At 33.7% G+C, this 24826-nt stretch overlaps 1 protein-coding gene across 1 annotated transcript; it reads right to left on the bottom strand.

The window, feature by feature from the left end:
* Window positions 1–563: 563 nt before the first annotated feature.
* On the bottom strand, window positions 564–10103 carry LOC145960873 (uncharacterized). The gene is made up of 6 exons (XM_083080562.1): window positions 9691–10103; window positions 1820–1938; window positions 1517–1696; window positions 1251–1437; window positions 1057–1166; window positions 564–808 (listed from the first exon to the last, which is right to left on the bottom strand). Exons 2-6 carry the CDS (start codon window positions 1881–1883, stop codon window positions 564–566), a joined length of 786 nt encoding a protein of 261 aa, XP_082936688.1. The 5' UTR covers window positions 1884–1938; window positions 9691–10103.
* Window positions 10104–24826: the final 14723 nt, after the last annotated feature.

Below are 24826 nucleotides of genomic sequence, written 5' to 3'. Positions count from 1 at the left end.
CGAATGTCGAAAATGTATATAAAATAATTGAGGCTTGCGTTTGCTTGCACAATTTTATACGGGCGGACAACGCCGATGATGAAACTTGCGAATTAGAATTAAGTGATGATACAATGAGCAATTTAGGTGGAATGCAAAACATATGTCGTCTTGGATCAAATACGCATTCACGCGAAGCTGCTCGTGTGAGAGATGAATTTATGGCATATTTCAACGAAGAAGGTGCTGTTGATTGGCAGTTATCAACAATTTAAAACAAAATGTCAACAATTATTTAAATTATTTTATAAATGTATATTATTTTTAGAATTGTACGAATTTAGCAATTTTAGAGTCGAGTTCGATTATTGTATCATGAAATTCAAAAAGATAATTTTTTAAAATAAATTTGAGATGATTATGTTATATAAAATATATTTGTATTATATTACTTAATATACATTTTTACTTAATATATTTCATATATTTATACTTAATATTATACTTGATATATTTACTTAATATATAATATATATTACTTAATATACATTTTTTTTAATAATATATTTTTTGAAAAATATTTTTTATTTATAAGAGTTTTCGCGTGAATATAAAAATGTAAGTAATTCTACAATACACTCATGTCTCTTTGAAAGAGGTATTCTATTTAACGCTGCCCGAACTAGTCCTATTACGTTTTCTACTTCGTCGTTCTGCGGTGGCATAGCAGGTAATGGTGGTAAGACGAGTTCAGGCGGTGGAGGTAGAGGTGCATCCAACAAAGAAGTGAGTTTCATCAATATTGCTTCGTTTGACTCGGATGAGCGACCTGTAACAATGTTTATATAATGCCAAAAGTCGAAGTTGGATTATTTTTTATTTATAATTAAAAGTTAAAACAGAGATGCTTGCTTTTTCCAAAGAGGAAAAGTTCTGAATTATAATTTACGAGATAGTTTTTATTTCAGATAAAATTCATAAAAATGTACTTTTTCTAAAAGATATAATTGTATACAACTTTTCTTCGTTCTAACAATCCTTCCTCAAACCCTGCCAAAAATCAAAATATGGACTTACGTTTCTGTTTTGCCTCTGTTTCTGGTACTGATGAAGATGAACTGGTCGATGCAACCGATATCATTGTATCATCATTGTACAGGTTTGATACTGATACATTGGAACTTCTTCTATAAATAATAGGCAAAATACATAATTAAAAATGCATTATTCATTTACAAACAATGTGTTATATGTATGATTTTATTATTTACTTTCTATTCTCGATGAAGAGATCTTTAGTGAAGGCCATCATTTCATAGTATGGCCATTTATTTTTTTTCATTCCACTACCAGCCGAGCCGCTTTTCTTGCTATTGCTCTCCCGTATTAAAATTCGCCTGTAATTGTAACGGAGTTTTTTCCATATATTCTTGGCCTCATTAACATCTTTGATGTTACCTATAAGAAAAATTGCAAACTAATTATTGTTTCGAGAATATTTTATATGAAGAAATATGACTGTGCTTGGCTAACATACCATTCATAGCAGACACTACCTCCTCCCACAATTTCTGAACAATACTCCTGCCCCTTTCGGTAACAGGAATTTTAAAATTCCATAAGGCTTCTCGCTTTTGGACTTCGCCAATCAACATTTCATTCCGAAGAATCTCGGTCAATGGTTCATCGTTAATTGGATCGACAATCATACCATTATCTGCAAAAGTATATCTATACAGTATGTCCTCAAATATAATACGCTATATAAGTATGCTCTTGAATATAATTTGTATGTCGATAATCATTTTTAATAATTGCGATACAAAAGATAAAAACTTACCAAGCTGTGGGTATACGTAGCCTGCATCATCAACATGGATTTTAGTATATCGTTCGTAACTCATGGTCCATTACGATGTCAATATCTATTGTTGCATCACATAATGCACAAATGTTTTCCTACAGGAAGAAAATTTACATGTTAACTTACATAGACATGCATAGCAATAATCTCTGAAAAGATTATAACTGTAAGTGTCCAGCATCCCCCATATAGTGAATGAAACTATTATCAAATTCATTAAAATTTTGTTTATATTTTGTATGAAGATTCAATAAAAAATTACATAATTTCCTAAAAATTCGTTCAGTTATCAATAACGTAATGTTATTCCCTGTAACTATAACCTTATTTTAACAAATAACATAATTTCTCAGAATTTTATTACACTTTTAATATGGAATGTGCAATTATATTTATTATTTATTATATACACATTTATTTCTACAATATATTGCAAAATTTTATTGAAAAAGATATTCGCTGAAATACTTACTTGGATGTTGGCCATTTCTTGCAACTCTTCAACTATTTGTACAACTATTTTCTCAACTATTTCTACATATAGTACGTACTACATTTAATAAAAGACAAAATTCATTAATCCGGTATTTACACCGATGTTTAAACCGATCAAAAACATCGAATTAATAAATTTTGTCTTTCAACATATATAGTACGTACTCTACGTATTCTACATACATACACTTTATATAGTCAAAAATTTCGTGTGTACATATGCTGTTTGAAAAAGTTGAACTTGGTCGAACTTTGGACGTGCTATTGTCATCAAAAAATCACTAGACCAGTTTTGTGGCTGCTGAAGATCGAATTTTTTAATTTTGTGAAAAACATGTAAAATCAAATAGATTTACATATCATTTAATACAAAGAAACATAATAAAAATAGTTTACCATTTATTTAGTTTATTTATAAAATTGAACAAAAAATATCACTTCGATTGTACTCAATTGGACAGCTCTCATTGGCTGTTGCTCAACATTTCAAACAGCGCTTGAGCGCTGGTGCTAAAGCGCCGGTGTCTGTATGAGGATCCAGCCTAACGCGTCGCTATGTGATTTAATGTTCTTAAATCGTTCATCTGCACTTTTTTGCACTTTTGTGTCTATCGACTGTTCGTTAATATTCTTATTGCTATTTCGCACGCAAGTTTCCTTACTTTCTACGTACGCATCGATTTTATTGTCTTTAAATTGTTCTTTAGTCATTTTTTGACTCTCGTCAACGCAATTTGACGCCGTTTTATTTTTATCGCGCACTGACTTTATTTCGGTACTCGCATGACTTATTTCATCGTTTTTCGCGTTTTCTATCACTTTTCGGCTGGTTTTATCGCTCGAAATTGACTTTTCGCGAACTGCACTATTTACACTTTTTTCGGTGATATCTGCACTTTTGGGTTCTTCTTTGACCTCTATGATTTGTACGTCCTCCTCTTCGGATTTCGGCTCGTTCGGATGTCGTCCTTCCTTCGTGGGCTCGTTCGACGTTTTCCTTTCTCCGGATCGCCGCTCCTTGGATTCCGTTTGTTTTTCATGATTTTTCAGACATTCCGCATACAACTTCGTTATCTGAGTCGCACTGTGTTTTTTGTTCCATTTTGTTAACTGGAAATCTTTGTCTGATTTATCTTGGGCTATATTCTTTAGTCCAAGTTTCTTACATACATGACGCCCCACAATTATGTATGGTTTGTCATGTTGTATTACTACGGCTTCCTCGTAGGTTTTTTCGAATTTTACTTCGATTGTTATTCCGACTGCTTTGAATCTGATTTTTCTTTCGTTTCTAAGATACGAAGGTATACTTTTCGTATCGTAGATTCTTCTGAGTCTTCCATTTTTCTTTTCGATGAGTTCTAACGCCTTTCTTGTTATGACGTTAAATTCACTTCTGAAATCAGGTAACAATTTCAACGGTATTTCATTAATTAATCCGTCGATTGTTATTTCCTTTTCCTTTTCGGAAATAAATCGTGATATGCGTATTATGTGACGCATTTCTTTCTCACTAATTTGACCCGATCTCTTTCTTTTCAGGTTCCTTTCTGCGCTGGATTCCGTGATGTCGTCATTGGCTTCGTCGTCCTCCGCTGCTCCTGGTTGCTGCACCTCCTGCACTTCGGACTCCTTTTGCTCTTCAGACAAGTCTCCGGATTTTTCGGAAAGTAAATCTTCCTTTTTACTCACTCTATCTAATTCTGCTTTTCTTTTTAGGTTTTTGCAGAAATTTTCGATTTCCTGTCTTTGAGGTTCTTTTATTCCCCGTTTGACTGAAATCATATTTATTCTTGCCACTGGTTTCAATTTTGCTTCCCGATGTGATCTTAACAATCGTGAATTGAATATCCCGATTGTATTTCCTTCTTCGTCCTCCACAGCATAAGCGTTTGGTCTTATCTGGGCTCTTATTTGATATGGTCCATCATAGACGAGATGTATCTTTTTCGTAAGCCTCCGGCTCGCATCGCTTCGTCGATGGATTTTCACCCACACTTTCTGCCCTTGAGTGTAGACTTCCGTCTCACCATGTTTGTCGGCTTGCTTCTTTCTTTGTCCAGCTCGTTTTTTAAGAAAGTTAGCTGCACTTTCGATTTTTCTTTCCAGTAGTAGGTGTTCATCCTCCTCCTGGTCTTCCTCTGGATGTAATCTCGGATCCATTGGTAAGTATCCTTCTTGTTCCGGGTGTAGTTCCAGTGGTACACACTCTGTACTTCGATGTTTAGTCGAATTTATTGTCTTTTCCGTCCTGGGGATTATTTTGTTCCAAGACGTGTGTCTGTCATGCGCATAGACTCGAATTATTCGTCCGAGTTCGCGCATCACTCTTTCGACTAGATTACTCTGCGGGTTATATGGTGTAGTTTTCCGTATTGCGAATCCCATGTTCTCCGCGAATTCTCTCCATCGATTGGTTATGAACTGGCCTCCATTGTCGGATAGTATTTCCTCCAGCATTCCCAGTTGTGGAAAATGTTCCAACTGCAACGCGTCCATGATTGCGTCGAGTTTTTGGCTTTTCATCGGATACAGTTTTGTTAACTTTGAAAACTGATCCATAACGACCAATATATACTTATATCCCTTTGGTGTTTGTGGCAAAGGTCCAAATATATCGATCGAAATGACTTTACTCGGTCTTTCCGGTAAAATAAAATATTCTACTCCCCTCGTTGGTCGAGTATAATACTTTGTCGCCTGACACGTGTTACACGATGCAACTACGTCTCTAGCTACTCTCTCGAGATTTTTAATTTTAAAGTATTTATTCGCGAAATCCGCGACTTTATCCGTCCCGTAATGTAAGAGGTAATCGTGTATTCTATCGATTAAATCCCAACTTATTTTATCCGGAACTATTATTTTTTCTCACGACGTTTCGCGTATTCTCACTAATCCGTCGCGTATGTAAACATTTAAATCTTCACGCGGGTAATCATGCAACGTTTGACATTCTTCCTGCGCTTGTTCGATCATGTCGCACCATGCTACGGTGTCTAACTCGTCATTCGGTTTAGCAATCGCGGCTATCCGTTTTATAGACTTTTCCTGCTTAACATACCCGTTATTTACGTTCCGCCGCGATAAAGTATCCGCGATCACGTTTTCTTTACGTGAGTACGTGGCATACCTCGATATCAAACTCGTTTAGGAACGTGATCCATCTCGCGATTCTCGAACTATCGTCCGCACATGCTGACAGAAATTTCAATGCACGATGATCCGTATGGATCTTTATACGCCTTCCTAGCAAGCTTGCATACCATTTTCTCAGCCCACACTATCGCTAAACATTCCAGTTCAGTAATAGTGTAGTTAAGTTCTACACCTTTGAGACTTCGACTCGCGTAAGCCACTGTATATTTAACGTTGCTATTTTCCTCGTCGTACTGATATAGCATCGCACTGAGTCCAAATTTTGACGCGTCTACATATAAGCCAAATTTCATATTTGATCTTATAATGTATAATTTAGGCGCCCTTTCGAATGCCCTTTTTATTCGGTTGAATGCTTTGTTGGCTTCCTCAGTCCACTCGAACTTAATGCCCTTGCAAAGCATCGCTTCTAATGGTTTGGTCATCGCGGCTAAGTTTTTTATGAACCGCCGATCCCAATTAACGAGACCGAGAAACGCTTGTATTCCTTTTTTATTTCGCGGTATCTCGAAATCCCGTATTGCTCTTTTTGTGTCTTCGTTCATTTCAGCATGTATGCTGTCGAACTTATATCCCAAAAATTTAATTTCGGATTTGAAAAATTCACATTTTTCCTGATTTAAACGAAATCCTACGCTTTTTAATTTTTCGAGCACGTAGTTTATATGGAAAATGTGTTCCTCTTTTGAATCTGACGCAATATATCATCTAGATATATTATTGTGAACGCATCACAATCCTCCCCCAACGCTTTATTCATCGCTCTGGTAAATGATGAACCCGATGTTTTTAATCCGAAAGGTAATCTTCGGAAAACATACGTTTGGTTATCAAACATAAAACCGGTATATTTTTTACTGTCGTCCGTCAGCGGTATTTGCCAGAATGCGCTGGTCACGTCCAAAGTCGAAAAATATTTTTTATTCCCGATTCTACGGAAAACTTCTTCGATCGTTGGAGGTTGATCATGCTCGTTACACATTCTTTTGTTAAGCTCACGCGCATCTAGACACAGTCTAATTTCTCCCGATTTTTTAATCACGACTACGAGTGGATTTATAACTGAGTCGATGATTTTTCAATTATACTTGAATTTTGAAGATCTCTCAGGTGTTGTCTTACCTTTGATCGATGAGCATCCGGAACTGGATATGGCTTCATACGAAAAGGTCTATCGTGGTTCATTAGGATTTGATGGGAATAATGATTAACACACCCTATCCTATTTTCGAACACATCTTTGTGCTCTCGCAATATTTTATTTAAACACTCTTCGGTCTCTTCTACCGAAAGAGCAAATATTTCTGCGCGGTGTTGCTTTCCGTCGCGGAATTTTATCTGCACGTCATTCGGTTCGCAGTATATCGCTGTGTAATTTTGTCGTATAAAATCGAGTCCTAAAATTACATTATACGCGAGTGTTTTCGCTACTACGAATTCGTGAGTAAATTCTTTCTCGCATAATCGGAAAGTTATCTGTGCTCTATTCGCGGCTGTTTGCGCTTTGTCGGTGAATGCGTCTACAAGCGAAAATTTTCTCAGCGGTATCACTCTCGTTATCGCTTTAATCTCAACTAGCGAATCAAATAACGCTTTCGTCATCGCAGATATCTCGGCACCGGTATCGAGCAATGCTTTTACGCTCATTTCACCTACTTTGATATCGATATACGCGGAACCGATCGATTTCTTTTTCTGTTGGTCTTCCCGCGTTAATTCATCGACTTCGTCGATTATTTTATTAATCCTTACGGATGGTATTACTTTTTTATTAGTTTTAATTCCGTTTCGAATTCGTGTTCGGAATGGCCTTGATCCATCCCCTTTAATTCCGCGTTATGCGTAGTTTGTGTGCGTCGTAGCACTTTATCGCGTTTGACTCTATCGCCTTTAACGCGCTCTCTGTCTTTCTTTAATGTCGCGTCGCAGTACTTTTCCGTACTACGCGTCTCATCGTCGCGCTCGGCTATATCGCCTTTAACGCGCTCTCTCTCTTTCTTTATCGTCGTATCACGGTACTTTTCCGTTCTACGCGTCTCTTTATCGCGCCCGACTGCGTCGTTTTTAACGCGTTTTTTATTTCTGGAACTTTCCGTCGTCATGGTTTTTTCCGTCTCGATATCGGCTTGAATTATAATTTCCGAATTTTCCTCGACATCTTCGACCAACCAATCAACGTTTGTCGCCCCGTTTTCGCTCGGTTTAAATTCTTCATCGACATTTTCGTCGTTTAACGTTTTATCCGTTAATACGCTTACTTTTTGTTTGTCGATTTTTTGTAATTTTCCGTCGCGATTTAATTTGTCTTTATTTTTCGTCGCGCTTTCAGATTTTATATCCTCTTCGACGTTTATTTTTAATTTCGCGAATTGTTTCTCGTTTACACGATCGCGTTCGATTTTATTTTTATTTACACGTTTATTCGGCTTTTGTCTGTTTGCTCGAATAACCGCTAATTTAGGCGATTTTTCTTCGCCCTCATTGTCTTCGTCAGACTGTTCGGTTCGGTTATCCGCTTTAACGACCGCTAGATTACGCTGCGTCGAAAATCCTTTGTTAAACGCGGCTTTATCCGCTTTCGCGGACACGTTATTATTTTTTGGTTTTTCGTTTTTACTTGCAGTCTCATCCGTTTGATCGTTTTTCGCGTAATAACTTTTCCCGTCTTCTTCTTTCGATTTCTCGAAATCTCTATTTTTCGTATATTTATTGCTAACATACGATTCATTTTCTTTTTCGTCGCGATTCGGCTTTTTCTCCTCCGCGACTTTATTTTTATTCCACGGTTTTGTCGCGCCTTCGCATTTTTTATCCGTCAGAACTTTATCTTTAATTTCGCGTTTTTTAGCTTCGAATAATTTTTTGTTCCGCTCACGCTCTATTTCGATTTTGTCGAGTAATTGTACGAAATCTTCTACGTTTTTTACCGTAGTGGGTCTTATTTCGCGCGACATTATTACCAAAATGTCTTTTTATGCATCTTATTATTTCTTTATCCGACATCGGCGGATCCAGACATTTCGCCTGCTTCATTACATTTAACGCGTATTCGGACATCGTTTCCGTACCGCTAGCGTTATATTTTCCGGTATACATTTCTTCCCGAAATCTCGCCTGTTGTTCTTCATTCCAAAAATGTTGGATGAATAACTCTTTGGCTTCATCGATCGTATCCGGTTCTCTTACTTCGAACCACGTCGATGCAGATCCTCGCATGCATCTCGCGAAGAAATAGATTTGATCGACTTCCCCGACGTTTTCATACTCTACGATTTTCTCGAATTTTTTGATGAATTTAATCGGATTCTGTCGGTCTGTTCTTCCGAAGTATTTAAGATCTTCGAAAGGATTTTTAAGCCAGTCTCCACGCGGTAATCGCGCGTTTAAGACTGCGTTTTCAGAAATTTTTACAACGCTCGACGCCGTTTCCTATTTTCCGCGTTCGGTCGCCAAATCAATTACCGAAGAGGCTTCTTGATTTTTGCCGTCGCGTCTAGATTTCACGATTTGCGTCTCTACCGCGTCTAATTTCTTGTTTAATTTAACGAACATTTCCCAGAACTCTTTGTCTCTAGGATTATCCGTCTCTTTTCCGCCCGCGTTTTCCGCATCGCGAAAATCTTCTCTATCCTCATTCACGCGTTTTGCTTGCGATCTTGTGAGGATATTTTCTCTCGATTTGACGGGTGATCGCATCACTCGCGCGCCCGTCGCTTCGATTTGCAATTTGTCGGTTTCTCTGTTACTCGACATTTTGCGGTTTTATGATATTTGCGCGTAATCTATCCTTCCGTCGGCTAACACGCGAACACTGAGTCACACGCCTGCTTATTCTTCGAATCGTTTTTTAGAAAAGCGTCGCGAATTAATCACGCGCGTTTTCTCGTTTCAAATTTCGGCACTCACGTAAATGACTGTCCTGTCACGATCGCCAAGTTTTCTTCGGGCTACCTGGGTTACGTGGTATTTTTTATCGTAAACACTCGCGGACACGTCGCTATACAACGAACGCTCGCCTTTACCGCAAACCCACGGATCAATGACTATCGGACTTCGAAATCCTACTGCTACAAATCCGAGTGACGCGGTTTATTTCCGAAAATAGCTACGCACAATTTATCTACGCGCCCAATATAACTGTGATCGGACGACTTATTAATGGGTAAAAATATCCGAGGATGTAGTTCTCTTACCTTTAGTTTTTACGGTCGCCAGCTTGTTTATCCACCAACAAGCAAGGATTTTGGGTTGTGACAATCCCAATGCTCGCGAATCGAGGTTCCTGGAATATGACACCGGCCTCGCTTTGCTGCGTCACGCCACCGTATCAGGTTACAAGATGGCCGCTGACTGCGCTTCAACGACGGAAATTTACGACGTATTCCCGTCGTATTTCCACTCGTTCTAATATTTCTTTTTTCTGTTTCAGGTCGCCGCTGGACGAAGGACTTCGCCGTTGGACAACGCTGGAAGGATGATGACGTCACCGCTATAGATTCCTCCTCAGGTAAGTCACCGTTGTTTTGTAAATATTCGTTTGACAAATATTTCTTTTCAGATCACTCCCGAATGGACTAATCAAGTTATTTCTCGCTTTAATATAAAATGTTTATTTTACACCATATCGCCGTGTACGCGGAACAACTTTCGCGTCTTATCGTTATTTTAATGGAAATTCCGATACTCGCGTTACTAGCTATCTATCGAAAAATTCTCAACGAACTCGTCCGGGAAAAAGCTCTCGAATGAGCTCTGCAGCCCATTATATAGGCCTCCCCACTCTTCGCTATCCTCACCAACAGCGCTATCTGGGCGGTCCAGTGTGTTCGTATTCTCTACGCGCTGTTATTTTGGTCGGTTTCCTATTGGTTTTCGCATTTCTGCTATGCGCAGACGCATTGCGCATGCGCACTTCGGTTTTTCATCTGCGCAGACGCTTCGCGCTTGCGCAGTCGCTCTTTTACACTTTGTTCCAATGCGCAGTTGCACTATTCATGCGCAAATCACTTTTTCATATGCGCGTTACTCTAATTTCTGCGCAATGACTCTTTTACAGTTCTTTTTCCTTAATACTACTTGATATTAGTTGATATGTGTTGATTTAACATATTTTAACATTTTAACTCTATTTTATTAGACTTAACATGCTAAAGTGCACTTTCGATGTACACCTTCTACACTTTTCTATCGCTTTCTTGGGCTATTTTCTTTAAAGTACTCTCCGATTCGCACTGTTTTCTTAATATTACAGGTTAGGACAATACTTTTATAATTCTTTTTTACATAATTATAATGCATATATTTTATCTTTAAATCTACAAAATATATTTATAGTTTTGAGGATCGGACGTATTTCCATCTTCTTTCCGGCCCCCGTCATCCTTGATTACCTTGTCCAGAGTTCTGAACGGGATGAGTTTTCCCTCTGGGCTCAGGATCATAGCTCTTTCTGTGGATTTATATTTTTCCACGGTCTCCTTGGTCTTCATGGTCCCTGACGTCCCCGGTGTCGGTTCCGTCGTTCCCACGTCCTGGGGAGTTGGGGTGCTCTTTAGCGTCGGTTGCAAGGTCTCACAGCCTTTCGTTTGCTTGATTTCGGACGGATTCATTGCGAAAATTATGTCCGATTGTGCCTTCAGGTCGGCCGCAATCCATTGACGCTCGGTTTCCACCGACGCCGTATCGTTTTGTCGTACTTAGGGTTTTACGTTTGTCCCGCTCACGTAACCCCACGCGTCGTTTTTTTTTAGAAAGGCGCGCATCTGTAGTTTCCACGTCTCGTAGTTGTCCTTGTTAAGGACCTCGAACTTTACCCCGGTCGCGTTCATTTTTGTGGCGCAGGAGGGTCCCGTTAGTGCACGGTGCGATAGCACACCAACCCGATAGCACACGAAAAATTGAACATAGTTCCCGATAGCCCACGTCCCTTTAGCACACATCCCGATAGCACACAAGGTTCCACATGGGTTTGCAACGGGGTGGGGGGCGGGGGGGCGGGGGACGGGGGTGCAGTCTGTGCGTGTACTTTCTCATTGGTGTGCTATCGGGATTGTGCGCGATTTACTTTGTGTGCTATCGGGATGTGTGCTAAAGGGACGTGGGCTATTGGGAATTGTGTTCAATTTTTCGTGTGCTATCGGGTTGGTGCGCTATCGCACCGTGCACTAACGGATCCCGCTCTTGTGGCGCACCGTGGAACTCTCGGAATATTGCAATATCACTCGATGTCCGCCTGAATGGCGTGCTTCGCGAATTATACCGAATTTTCGCAAGACCCTGGGCCCATAACCTGTTGACAAAGCTTGCGAGGGTACGCGCATGCAGAAAAGAACACGAAGCACTCGATGACGATCGATTTAACCCGGTATCGCAAGCATACAGAAAAGCACGTAGAACGGAACTCGTCTCTAGACAGTGGGGAAAAGAAAGACTAAAAAAACTAAAAAGAAAAAGTCTCTGAGTGATATGCGCGTCAGAGCGCCGTGGCGGCCTCTCCAGTAACCTAAAGAGTTAGTAGGTTGGGTCGTACGCTGACGGTAACTCCAACAGGAATAAAATGGTCATAGACGGATATCCAGTGATTGCTGAATTTAAGCACCCTAAGGAAAGTTCTTTTTTATTTCCACAAGTGGACAACAATTGGTACATGACTCATGTACGCGAATCACAATATCTATTACAGATATTAATATATAAATAATTCTGTTTAATTAAATTTTTGAATTATTAAAGAGCCGTTCACATATTTTATGGAAACAATATTTTAAATTTATTTTCAATTTTATTAAAAAAACGTTCTTTTCAAATTTAAATTTTAATTAATAAATTATATTTTTAATAATTTTATATTTTTAATGCATACAAATTTAAATATATTCTTATAAATAGGTGTTCTTTATTTCGTCCAGAAACTATGTCAAAGAAAAATAGACTATGTTATATTTAAATGCAAAGTAAGTATACCAGGATACGTATTTTTTTCTTTTGTAGATTTGCAAATGTAACAACACTAAATGTTGTAGTCCACTAAGAAGCGATTTACGCTCTATTCTACCAACTGATTTTCTTCCGCCACCATGTTTTGTTAAACAAGACGAAGAGACAGGTTTGCTAAGCGCATTGAAATTCAATGAGAAAAATGAAAATGCCAAATTTTTACCTCTATCTCAAAGATTAACTTTAAAGACTCTGGAGCCGATTAATCATGAAAATTTTAAAGAAATGCCCAACGATTTCTATTGCCCAACCGTGCAGTCGCAACTTACGGGTAGAGTGTGTGCGACATGCGGACTTTATTTCGCTTCAAAAAAAGCGATGGTCTCGCATGTTAAGACATTGAATCATTTTACCTGTAAAACTTCAAAAAAATTAAAACTTACTCGTATCGAGGCGCAGCGAAAGGAAGAAGTTTTATGTGTTTTGCGCGAAAAAAACACGAAATGTGCGAATGAAGAATGGGTGGCGGAAAATGAGATCGATGAGGAAGATTTGCTCTTTTGCGTCGATAATAGAAGCGATATTCAGGTGGCTGATTCACTACCAATTATACAAATGACAACAGAATAGCTCCAAAATCCATAGATAACAAATTAATTGTTCTAAAATATTTTAATATTATTTTATAATTTTTTAATATTTTATGTAATATTTTATTAATTATAATATTTTATATTATTTTATAAATGTTATCATTATAACATATTATAAAACACTTAATACTCAGTACTTAAAACTTAATACTATTATATAACTGTATTTTTATATTTTATAAAATACGAGATGAATGATTTTTCGACTAGACATTTGACTGTAAGGAAAAGAATTTTTATTTTTTAAAATTAAATAATTATATAAATTATAAAGTTTATTATATTTTACTTTGATACAATAAGGCCCATATTCTGAATCTTCTTTTATCGATAAAAGTGCCTCTAAAAGAGCTTTCTGATTGGTTACAAGCCACTTTTATCGATAAAAGAGGATTCAGAATATGGTTCTAAGTGTATTCATATTTCATATCACTCACATTTAACCAATTCTTTATCTTTAAAAAAAGATTAAACTATTAAAAAAACCTTATTAGTAAAATTGTAAAATATTACGTAAGATACAGGGGGAGGGGGAGGGGTCACAGAAAATCTTACGGTTTCTTACGTGAGGGGAGGGGGGGGGATAAAAAAACGTAGAAAAGAGCCTTACGTAATTTAGGGATGGCCCCTAATAGAAAATTTTAGTTCTAATAGAAAAATTTTTTTCTTCAAAAAGTTATAATTTTGAGTAATTAAGTATTATTTTATTAACAAAATAAAGATATTTTAAATATCACTGCATGATAATCACTTTTTAAACATATGACATAAAAATCATAAAAATTGGAATAGATAAACCAATATGGTATAAAAATCATGAAAATCGAAATAAATAAATAATATAATGTAATAGAATATCTTTTGCTTCTTGTATATTTACTTTCTCATCAAATATATATTTTGACAAAGTATCACTATACTACCTATATTACTAAATAAGAATACTTACATAATCAAAATTTAAAATGTGGATAATAACTGTAAATATTTCCAATTTAAAAATCATTCTTTCGCTACATTCTACTTTACCTTATCTTTCCTTATTTCTTCTCGGCTTGTTAGACTAATATAAAATAACAATATAACAAAACTATAATATGAATATAAAGAGCGTCTCACAAATATTAAATCAATTATTTATTGATACGTCTCAATATTATTATTATAATATCGAAATTGATATATCAAAAAATAGAATATTATAATAATAAACATGTAACATATATAATAAATATTTAAACATCATTAACATTTTTATACGCATTGCAACATAGATGTCATATACACATAATCATATATACTTTAATATTATCACATATTATTAAGTACTTATTTTATTAATTAAATACTGAAAAATCTGAATAATTACATGCGTCGGTAAAAATTAGAAATCAAGCAAAATTAAAAAAAGCTTGGAACATTGATTTATAATAAAACTCTTAATATAAGCAATAATTTTCAAATTGAAAGTAAGGAACAAAAAATAAAAAATACAATTTTAATTACTTGCGAATAATCTTGTTAGATGATAAGTCAGAAATTTCATCTTTAGAAAGAGATCTTCTTATAATTAGTTTTGTACCTTGCAATATTTGTGCTAATGATAAAAGATTTCTTATTAATTTAACATCAGATATTTTTTCAACATCAAGATAAAAGATGTTATCTGTGAAATAAATTTATAATGTCAATAAAGAGATAATACAATAATATTCTATTACAAAATTAAAAGATTTTTAATATAACTTGAAATTTTTACATATCCTTTTATTTCCACAAATTCTCCCTTCTCGAAATCATCATTAACTTCGTAATCAGAAATTTGAATTTCTAATTTGTAATGACCATCTGTAATGGATCCAGTACGAATAGTTTTAAAATTGTTTGAGAAAGTATTAAGCCTTGTTTTAATAAATCCTCGTACAACTGAAAAATATTTTATTTAAAAGTATTTATATTAAGAAAATGTAATAGAAGAGAATATATACATAAATACAAGAACATACTATATGTATGACAATATTAATCATATATAATTCAAAACCATAAAGAAAATTTAGAAAAGAAAAGACATTAATAATAAAATTACTTACGAACACATAAATTCAAACTATCCGGAAGATTTGACAGTTCTATCAATTTAGGTTGAACTGCATGAATTATCTTTTTAAGGTCAAAAGAACCCAAATTATTAATAATGGTATTTGATCGAATAATAAGTTCATAAGGAAGAGTTCCTTGATTAAACTCTGGTAATTTCGTTTTTTTGGCTTTGGCTCCATCAACGTGAATAATCTATGATGCACATAAAGTAATATATTAGATTAAAATAACATACATAATTATTATTATTATTGTATATTAAGTTAAATCCTTCTCTAAAAAAGGCATATTAACTGAGTGAATTTCGTTTTTATCGAAGTTTTGAAGTCTCTTTTCCGCGATGCTGATTGGTTGTTTCGATCTCGATTCGCGTTGTGCATTAAATTCATAGTAGAGATCCTGTGTTATACAGGGTCTCTAATTCATAGCATCGAGCAGCTGTCATTACGAGAATTAGCAGTTTGACAGTTTGACAATTTACGGTTAAGCTTTTGATTTTGAAGATCAGTCTTCAAAATTACGGAGTTATTAAAGAAGTTAATGAGAAGAGAGAGAGATAGAAGAGAGAGATAAACATATAAGAACAAAGAGACAGGTATGTATTATACATATATACATATATAAATTATATTATGATTATAAATTGTATACATACAATAATTATACAATAATAAAATATAATATAATTATATAATTAATATATAATATTAACATTTTTTAGGAAAAAAGTGTCCTCTTTAATTACGGGTATTGCAGGAAGAAAAAGTCGTGATACTCTTGATTCTGCAAGAATAGTTTGTTGCGACGATTATTTTTATATGAAATAAAGAGAGAGAAATTAAAAGAAAGAGAGGGAGACAGAAAAGAGATAAGAAGAATAAAAAGAGAAAAGTACGTTCTTTATATTCATAATTTGTATAGATGATTCGTATAATAATAGAAAAGGTTAATAGAGCTGGCGCAAATAATAAAGTGTGTATGTATATGTATAACCGTTTAAAACGCATTAGATTTAAATGTATAATACATATATAGAACAAACGTTTCGATTTTGAATTAGATTCTTCTCAGTGATACTATGGTCAAATTATTATAAATAAAAATTAAAATAAATAATAAATAAAATGTATACATATACGAGTTGTAGATCTTTCATCGCCGGGTGTATATTATTTTCATTGAATAATTTTCTACATATAAACTCTCTCATATAAACTCTCTTCATGTTCATCAAAATATCAAAGATTAATGATCAGTGACATGCATTTTGCGATTTATTTTTGTGTGATGATGTGCATTTTGTTCGAAAATGACGTGTTATCTTATAACCACTTGACTTGACTTGACTTTCTCGTTTTTATCGTTTTAATATAATTTAGAAATTATAAATATTAAAAATAAGGTATAATAGTATAATAGTATAATAGTATAATTAAGTATAAAGTATAATAGTTAAATTATTCTGCGAACTCGTATTTGTATGCATTTTATTTTTATTTTAATAATTTTACTATAATATTATTGAATAGGATCTAATTCAGGATTGAAATATTTGATCTATGTATATCTAATTGTGTAAATACGTATAATGCGTTCTCTAATGGAAAGCACCCATATTCTCTAACTTGCACCGGGTCTATTAGCCCTTTCTATTATTGTATTATTTATATTAAAGTTTATTGACCTATAATTACAGTTCATTTATATATATAAATTTAATTTAGTCTGTAATAAATATTATCATTTTTTAGCGTTTACAAGAAAAAAAGTGTTTCTTTCGATTACGGTGCAATCGAGGTGTGGATCTAGGACGGAAGATTTGTCGAAACGCTCATTAGATTTCATTAAAATATATATTTGTTCATCATAACATTAAAAAAAAAGAAGAGAGAGAAGAGAGAGAGAAAGAGGAGAGAGAGAGAAGGAAGAAAGAGCGAGGTATATGTATTTTACAAGCTAACCTATATCAATTTTATATATTTGTTTGTATACAATTAATTTATACACTACCGCTCAAAAGTATTTGGCCACCCTTAATTTAAGAGAAAACTCGAAAACGAAATTGTGTCTATTGCCTTTCATCGATGTTTATTGTTTATGCGCTAACGGAAAGTCGTTCTCAATAGCTATATTATAAATATCACTTCATGTTTACTAACAGATAGCTACAAAGCCAAATAAGGTATTTATGGCTCTTTTCCTAGAATGAATACTTTTAAGTATTTACTACAAAGGCGCGTGTTTCATGGAATTTTTTTTGTTTATTTGATATTTTAGAATGTAACGGATATAGATTTGCATCAGTTATCTGCTGCCATTTGAACAGAAAACACATCTCTTGACGCATATTTTGCAAAAATAATATATAGATAGAGAAGATATAGATAGATATATAGATAATATATATATAGATAGATATATAGATAATATATATATAATATATAGATTAATATAAATGAATGATTTTTATTTATTTATAGTCATTTAAGATTTTTAATGTTATGATGGCCAAATACTTTTGAGCGGTAGTGTATATGTGTATATAAATTCAATTTAGCCTGAGAAAAAAGAACACCATAGAAGTTGAAAGAAAGAGAGAGAGAGAGAGAGAGATTTTGATTGATTGATTGACCTTTATTAGCTTTCTCAGCTATTTGTAGTATACAATTTTAAATTACATTAAATAACATTAAATAATATATATTCCTTTAACATTCGCTTAAATGGTTCGATCCTATCACAATGTTTCATTTCGGCTTGTAAATCATTATATAATTTCACTCCTTCATAAAACATACTCTTTTGCGCACTTCTTGTTCTGCGAAATTGTATTGCAATATCTCCGGCCTGTCGCGTTTGTCTTTCACTTACATTTCCTACTATTTCTAGTCTATTTCGTAGCTGCTCTGTCAGCAAATTCCTTACAATCTTAAAAATAAATAAACATACATTATAGTATAGCCTCTGTCTTACGGACATGAACTGCAACGCTTGCAGCATATGTTCCACTTTGGTATACCTATCACACTGTAATATAACCCTCATTGCCCGATTTTGCGCTACTTGCAATTTATCCAGCTGTGTTTCTCCCATATCCATTAACAACGTTGCACAATATTCGAAGTGAGGTGCTATGATTGCCTTATATACAATACATCTAGTATATGCCGATATACAATTTCCTATTCTATTTAAAAAACTCGTCTTCTTTCCTATCTTTTTTAATATATAGTCACAATGATCTTTAAATCGAAGTTTATCATCAATAATTATTCCTAGGTATTTCATTATCTCTACTCGTTCTAGCTCAGTTCCGTCCAAGCATTTCAATACAATATTTCCTTTCAGTTCCTTTCTTACACTCCTAAATATCATATATTTCGTTTTTCCTGCATTCATTTTCAATTTATTCCTATTCATCCATTTTTCTACCATATTAAATGCCATATTCATTTCTGACTCTAACTGCTCACTACTTTCACCTACTACAACCTATATTAATGTATCATCCGCAAACATTTTTATACTACATCCTTCAGGACAAATTTTAATTATAATATATACAATAAATAACAAGGGTCCTAGTACAGATCCTACGACACTCCATATTCAGTGGCAATTAATTTAGACCATTTATCCTTGAAACGAACCTGCTGCGTTCTATTATTTAAGTATGATTTTAACTATTCTAAAACCATCCCTTTAATTCCATATTGATCTAATTTTTCTATTAATCTTTCTCTATCTATTGTTTCGAAAGCTCGCTTAAGATCCATAAATATTACTCCAACCATTTTTCCTTCGCTAACTATTAATTTCCATTCGTCCACAACAGTTTGAATTGCCATTTCACACGAATACTGTTTTCTAAAACCTGATTGATGTTCTGTTATAATACTATTACATTCCAGATACATTTCAATTGCTTCTTTACCACTAATTCTAACACTTTCTCATATATTGGTAGCATATTAATAGGTCTATATTCACTTGCTTTTTTAGCTTTTTCTATTTTTGGAATCGGTATTATCGTTGATGTTTTCCAACTCTCTGGACAGCAACCTTCCCTCAAAGAATTATTTATTACTTCAACAAACTCTTCTTTTATTACATTAAACGTTGACTTTAATACATCGCTAGTTATTCCTTCTTCCGTCCCTTTCTTTTTTGGTTATCTCATAACAATTTCCTCTAAATCCTCTACATTAATCATCTCAAAGTTTTCTACAATTCCTGTATTGTCAATAGTATAAACAATTCTTCTACCCGTGTCTCTAGATTTATCAATATTTATAGATTTCACTATGTTACTAATACTTTGTACGTAATATATGTTGAATTTATCAGATATTACATCCGTTAATGTCGTCTATTATCTCAAAATCTATATTATTTATATCTTTTGTACCCCTTGATTCACCTCTAATTAATTCTTTCAAAGTTTTCCACATTTTCGTAGGGTTTTCTTTATTACTATCTATCATATCTTCATAGTATTCCTTCTTCTTTTCCCTGATTAATTTAACTACCGCATTTCTTTCAGTTTTAAACTGCAACCAATTCTGTTCCATATTGTCATACACTGCCTTATTATACGCTTCATCCCTTTTATTTGCTGCTTCTCTTATATCATCTGAAAACCATTGTTTCCCTTCCCAAACTTTTGGAATTCTAAACTTTTTCTTAGGTGCTATAATGTCCAGTGCCTCTACTATGCTATCAACAAATTTTTTCGCTCTCCTATTTACTTCCAAATCTTGACCTTCCCCCATTCTGTTTTCCACTAGACTACTAAATTCATCTATACTAAATTTACTATAGTCTCTGGCATTAAATTCTCTATACTTACTTTTAATTTTATTTAAATATAACACGATTTTTAGCCACGCATGATCTGTTATTTTAGGTTCATGAATTACCTGTAATTGCACTTTATTATTAGCAAAAAGTAGATCAATAATTGTTTGACTATCCTTAGTGACCCTCGTCGGTTTATTAACATACTGTTTCATACCTAGACTCAACATTAGGTTTTGCAATTTCTTTGTATAGAACGAGTCTACCATAAAGTCTATATTAAAATCTCCTAATACCATACACTCTCCCTTGTTGTTAGTTCCTCTACAGTATCCTCTAAAAATCTAACAAAATCAGCGTCTGATGCACTCGGTGAGTGATACACTACCATTATCGTACCTTTATACATTTTTTCTTTTATTTCTATTGCAACACACCAGTTCGAAATTATTTTTTTCGTCAGCAATATTTCATACTTAACATCGCATCTTACATATAAAATTGCTCCTCCTGTATTTCTATTTTCTGCATCGCATCTAATTATACTATAACCTGGAACATTCACCTCACTATCTTCAATTTCAGCAGTCAATCTCGTTTCAGATAATGCTACAATTGCAGGATTCAATCTCTTCATAATCTGATGCTGTATCTCATCTTTATGCACTAACAGACTTTGCGCATTTGTATATAATATTAATTCTTCTTTCTTCTGTGATTGCTATCCTCCCAGCCGGCTCTCCTCTTCTCTTCCTGTATCGCCCTCCTGAATGTTGGACATTGCAGAGTTCAAGCGCATCGTGCTCATCACTTATCTCCAAGTTGTATGCTTGAATTTTAAACATACAATTTACGCATCTCTTTTTGGTTTCCCTGCATTCAAATGCTTTATGTTTCCCGGCACATTTGTGGCAAGTTTCATCTCGAGTACAATTTTTCGCAATATGAAAATAACCCATTTAAAACATTTTTACATTTAAAACATCTTTTAACACTAATATGATTAAACACAGGGCACTTATTCCATCCTACACTTAGTTTTCCTTTACTCAATATTAATTCATATGTTTCTTTATCTGTTTCAATTATTACAGAACTTCCTTCCTTTCCTCTTTTTCGTGATTTACTATCATCATTTTGCTTCTCTAATTATTCTCTTCACAATTCTCATTTGAAATCCTTCATTCGCCGCCATTTTATTTTGCTTTTTAATTGTATCTATTAAATTATCATCATTCAATTTTATTTCCTCTTCACTAATATTGACAATCTTTATCTTCGGTTTTATTTGCGGTGACTCCGTAACCTTGAAATTCTCACCCAACTTGGCTTGTACCGTAGTCTTTAATTTTTCCATCTCCTCTTCTGTCTCACAACCCAGAATAACTGTTCCTTTGCTTCCTTTTCTTAACTTTGTTATTCCCACAGCCATGTTCTTGATATCTACTTTTTCTTTTATCATTTTTTTTGTAGCTTCACTTTCCTGTTGCATCTTAGGTTTAATAATTATAATATTTTCATTTTTCTTTTCTTTCATTGCTTCACTATAGCTTCTTTGTGTTCTTTCAAGGGGAGCGTTAGCACCTCCTTGTATCATTCTTCTAAAATCTTCCATCCACTCTCGTTTAATATTTCCCAATTCTTCTTGTACTACTTCCTTAATCAGCATTAACTTCTTTCTTGCATGCTACTTCATTTTTCATTTCTTTCACTGTTCTTACAATCCAATCTATTTTTACTTCAATACTCGAAGATTCACTCATACTTGTCGTTTTGTTTCCGCTTGGTGTTGTAATCGATCCCGCAGATCCTGTTGAACCCAGTCTATCTCTGAGGTTTCCCGATGATGATGTTGTCTTCTTCATGTCTGCTTCCTTATCACTTTCAATCATAAATTTCTCAAACGGGCCTTGGCACGGCACATATTCATAGTTTTTATCATAAATTTTATGTTTACTTACACATCTCGGATGGTAAAAAAGTTTAACACATTTTTTACACGTCACTACTTGACTTTTTATTGCCTTCTTACATGCCGAGCATCGATATTCAACATATTCATCGTCCATACCGACCAAAATCGCTAATATCAGCGTGGCCGATCATTCATCTATATGTCCACCTACCACACGTCAGCACTTTTGTCACCTTTAATGTCTACCTGTCGAAACTTCAATGTTCCGTCCCGAGAAGAAAAAACACTTCGTACGCTCACCAAACTGCATATCCCGACTAGATAACACTCATGGTTAATCTCCGCCCATGCAGCTAAGACTTGAATAACTTTTTATCACTCTCCCTATCTATTTAACCATTTAATAATTGAAACTTTTACGGAGCGATGTTTGACACGTCCTCTCAATGGCAGAGAGAGAGAGAGAGAGAGCGCAATCTCCAGAAACCGGAAGATTCTATTCCCCTTCATCCTTCGTTCTTCTTATTCTAAAAATCGGAATATATTAACAAAAATATTACAGTTGGTTAACTTGCTGAATGTTTGTTAAGATTACTCGTAAATGTATATATATATTGTTTGTAATTTAAATATTATTGTAATCTTGATATTTGTAATTTGTAATTTATAATAATAGTTGCAAAATTATATTTCTTATGTATAAAGTTAATATAAGTTAATATAAAGTTAATATATAAGTTTAATTGTATAAGTTAAAATTGTTTCTATAATTTTATGTATGAAAAAATTGAATAAAATAATCAAATATTGAAGATAATAATTATAAAATAACGATGATGATGATGATGATAATGATGACGATGATGATAATGATGATAATGATGATGATAATGATGAGGATGATGATAATGATTATGATGTTGATGATGTTGATAATAATGATAGTAATTTGTGCATATTTTCGTATATAAAATAAGATATTGAATTATAATTTTATTTATATTTGTTTTTATTAATTTGTTTGTATTTAATAAATGTAATATTTATCAATTTATATTAATAGAGTATATCAATATTCTATATATAGTTTATCAATATATGTCTATATATAGTATATCATTAATATATCTATATAGTTTATCCATATATCTATACAGTATATCAATATATAAAATGCCAAGACGTAGAATTGAACGTACTTCGAATGAAGAAGAAGAATTTCAACAACGACGACGTAAGAAAAGAAACGAGAATCATCGACGTCGTCGTCAAATTGAGAAAGATATTAATAAATTAAAAACGATTAATTCTAGAAATCATATAATAGAATTTAATAATGAAAGAATACAGGAAGAATGTGTTGCGAGCTGTTCAATTGAAAATCATGGTATAGAATTGAGAAATCAAATTGCTGAAAATTCTGTAAATAATACATTAATGAATCAACGACGTATGGAATATCAAGTCCATTACCGATCACGGCAAAGAAAACAGCCTCTTTTAAATATTAATATAATTGCATTAAAAGATGTAGTTGAATATTATATAGGTTCGATGGATGTGACTTGTATACATTGTAATGCTAAACATTTTGCAGCTGAAAAGATATCTAATAAAGGAAATTCATTTCATGATTGCTGTAATCATGGTGAAGTTTTCCTGCAACCATTGCCTGAATTACCTGAATTTTTATGTTCTTTATTTGATGGAAGTCATGTAAAATCAAATAATTTCTTTAATCATATTCGTAGTTATAATAGTTCATTTTCTTTTCATCATTTAACGCAAATCTGGTTAATTTTCAAGAAAAATGTCCTGGTCCGTATTGTCTTAAAATACATGGTCAAATTTATTATCAAATTAATACAGCATTACATGCTGCACAAAATGAAAATCCGACTTATGGACAACTATTTATTGTTGATTCTAATGAAGCAATAAGTCATCGTCTTAATCAAAATACGTATTTAAATTTTGAGATTTTGACAAAACTTGAATGTTTAATGCGAGAATGTAATATATTTGCTCAATCGTATCAAATGATGGCTGAAGAAATGAAAAACCAAAATCGATTAGAAATGGAATCTGGTGAATTATTACCAGAATTACAATTATTATTTACTTTAAAGCCAGGTATGGATCGACGTCGATATAATGCTCAAAGAACTAATGAAGTTGCTGCTGTTTTTTGTACTACTGCTGATGGAGAAATTCCTGAATTATACGTTACAATACGTAATAAAAATACAAAAACTTTACAAAATGTTAGTATTATGGATCCAAATGTTGAACCATGGATATATCCATTATTTTATCCATATGATACTCAAGGATGACATCGTTATTTAACAAAAGTAAATAGTGATAGACGAATAACTAGAGGACAGTATATTAAATATCGTATGGCTATTCGTGATGAATTTAATGTTTTTTTATTAGGACGACGCTTATTTCAGCAGTGGCTTGTAGACAGTTATGTAAAAATCGAAAAAGATAGAATTGATTATTGTAAAGAGCATCAAAAAGAATTACGTACCGAAACATATCAAGGTTTAAGAGATTATTTACAAATTATTTACGGCGAATAACTTAAATGGACGTATTGGAAAAATGGTTATACTTCCTTCTACGTTTATTGGATCGCCACGTAATATGTTGCAAAATTATCAAGATGCAATGGCAATTGTTAGTAAATTTGGTAAACCAGTTCTTTTTATTACTATGACTTGCAATCTAAAATGGCGTGAAATCGAGGAAAACTTATTGTCTGGTCAACAACCTTCTGATAGACCTGATATTTGTGCTCGTGTTTTTAATATCAAAAAAAATTATTTAATTGATTTAATTGTTAAACAAAAACTTTTGGTGAAGTAGCAGCGTTTGTGTATGTTATTGAATTTCAAAAACGCGGTTTACCACATATTC

The sequence above is a fragment of the Camponotus vicinus genome, unplaced genomic scaffold, assembly GCF_025532165.1.
Source record: "Camponotus vicinus isolate PSW18456_S1 unplaced genomic scaffold, iyCamVici1.0 SCAF_10, whole genome shotgun sequence".
Classification (NCBI taxonomy): domain Eukaryota; kingdom Metazoa; phylum Arthropoda; class Insecta; order Hymenoptera; family Formicidae; genus Camponotus; species Camponotus vicinus.
The sequence above is the reverse complement of the archived record's forward strand: the minus strand, read 5'-3'. Positions and strand labels throughout refer to the sequence as shown.

Bases quoted from the DNA above. Each gene is read 5' to 3' on its own strand.
- LOC145960873 (XM_083080562.1), bottom strand. From the start codon at position 1,883: ATGAGTTACGAACGATATACTAAAATCCATGTTGATGATGCAGGCTAC. The intron at 1,697-1,819 runs GTAAGTTTTTAT...ATACTTTTGCAG, and splicing joins CTACGTATACCCACAGCTTG to ATAATGGTATGATTGTCGAT. The intron at 809-1,056 runs GTAAGTCCATAT...ACATTGTTACAG, and splicing joins AACAGAGGCAAAACAGAAAC to GTCGCTCATCCGAGTCAAAC.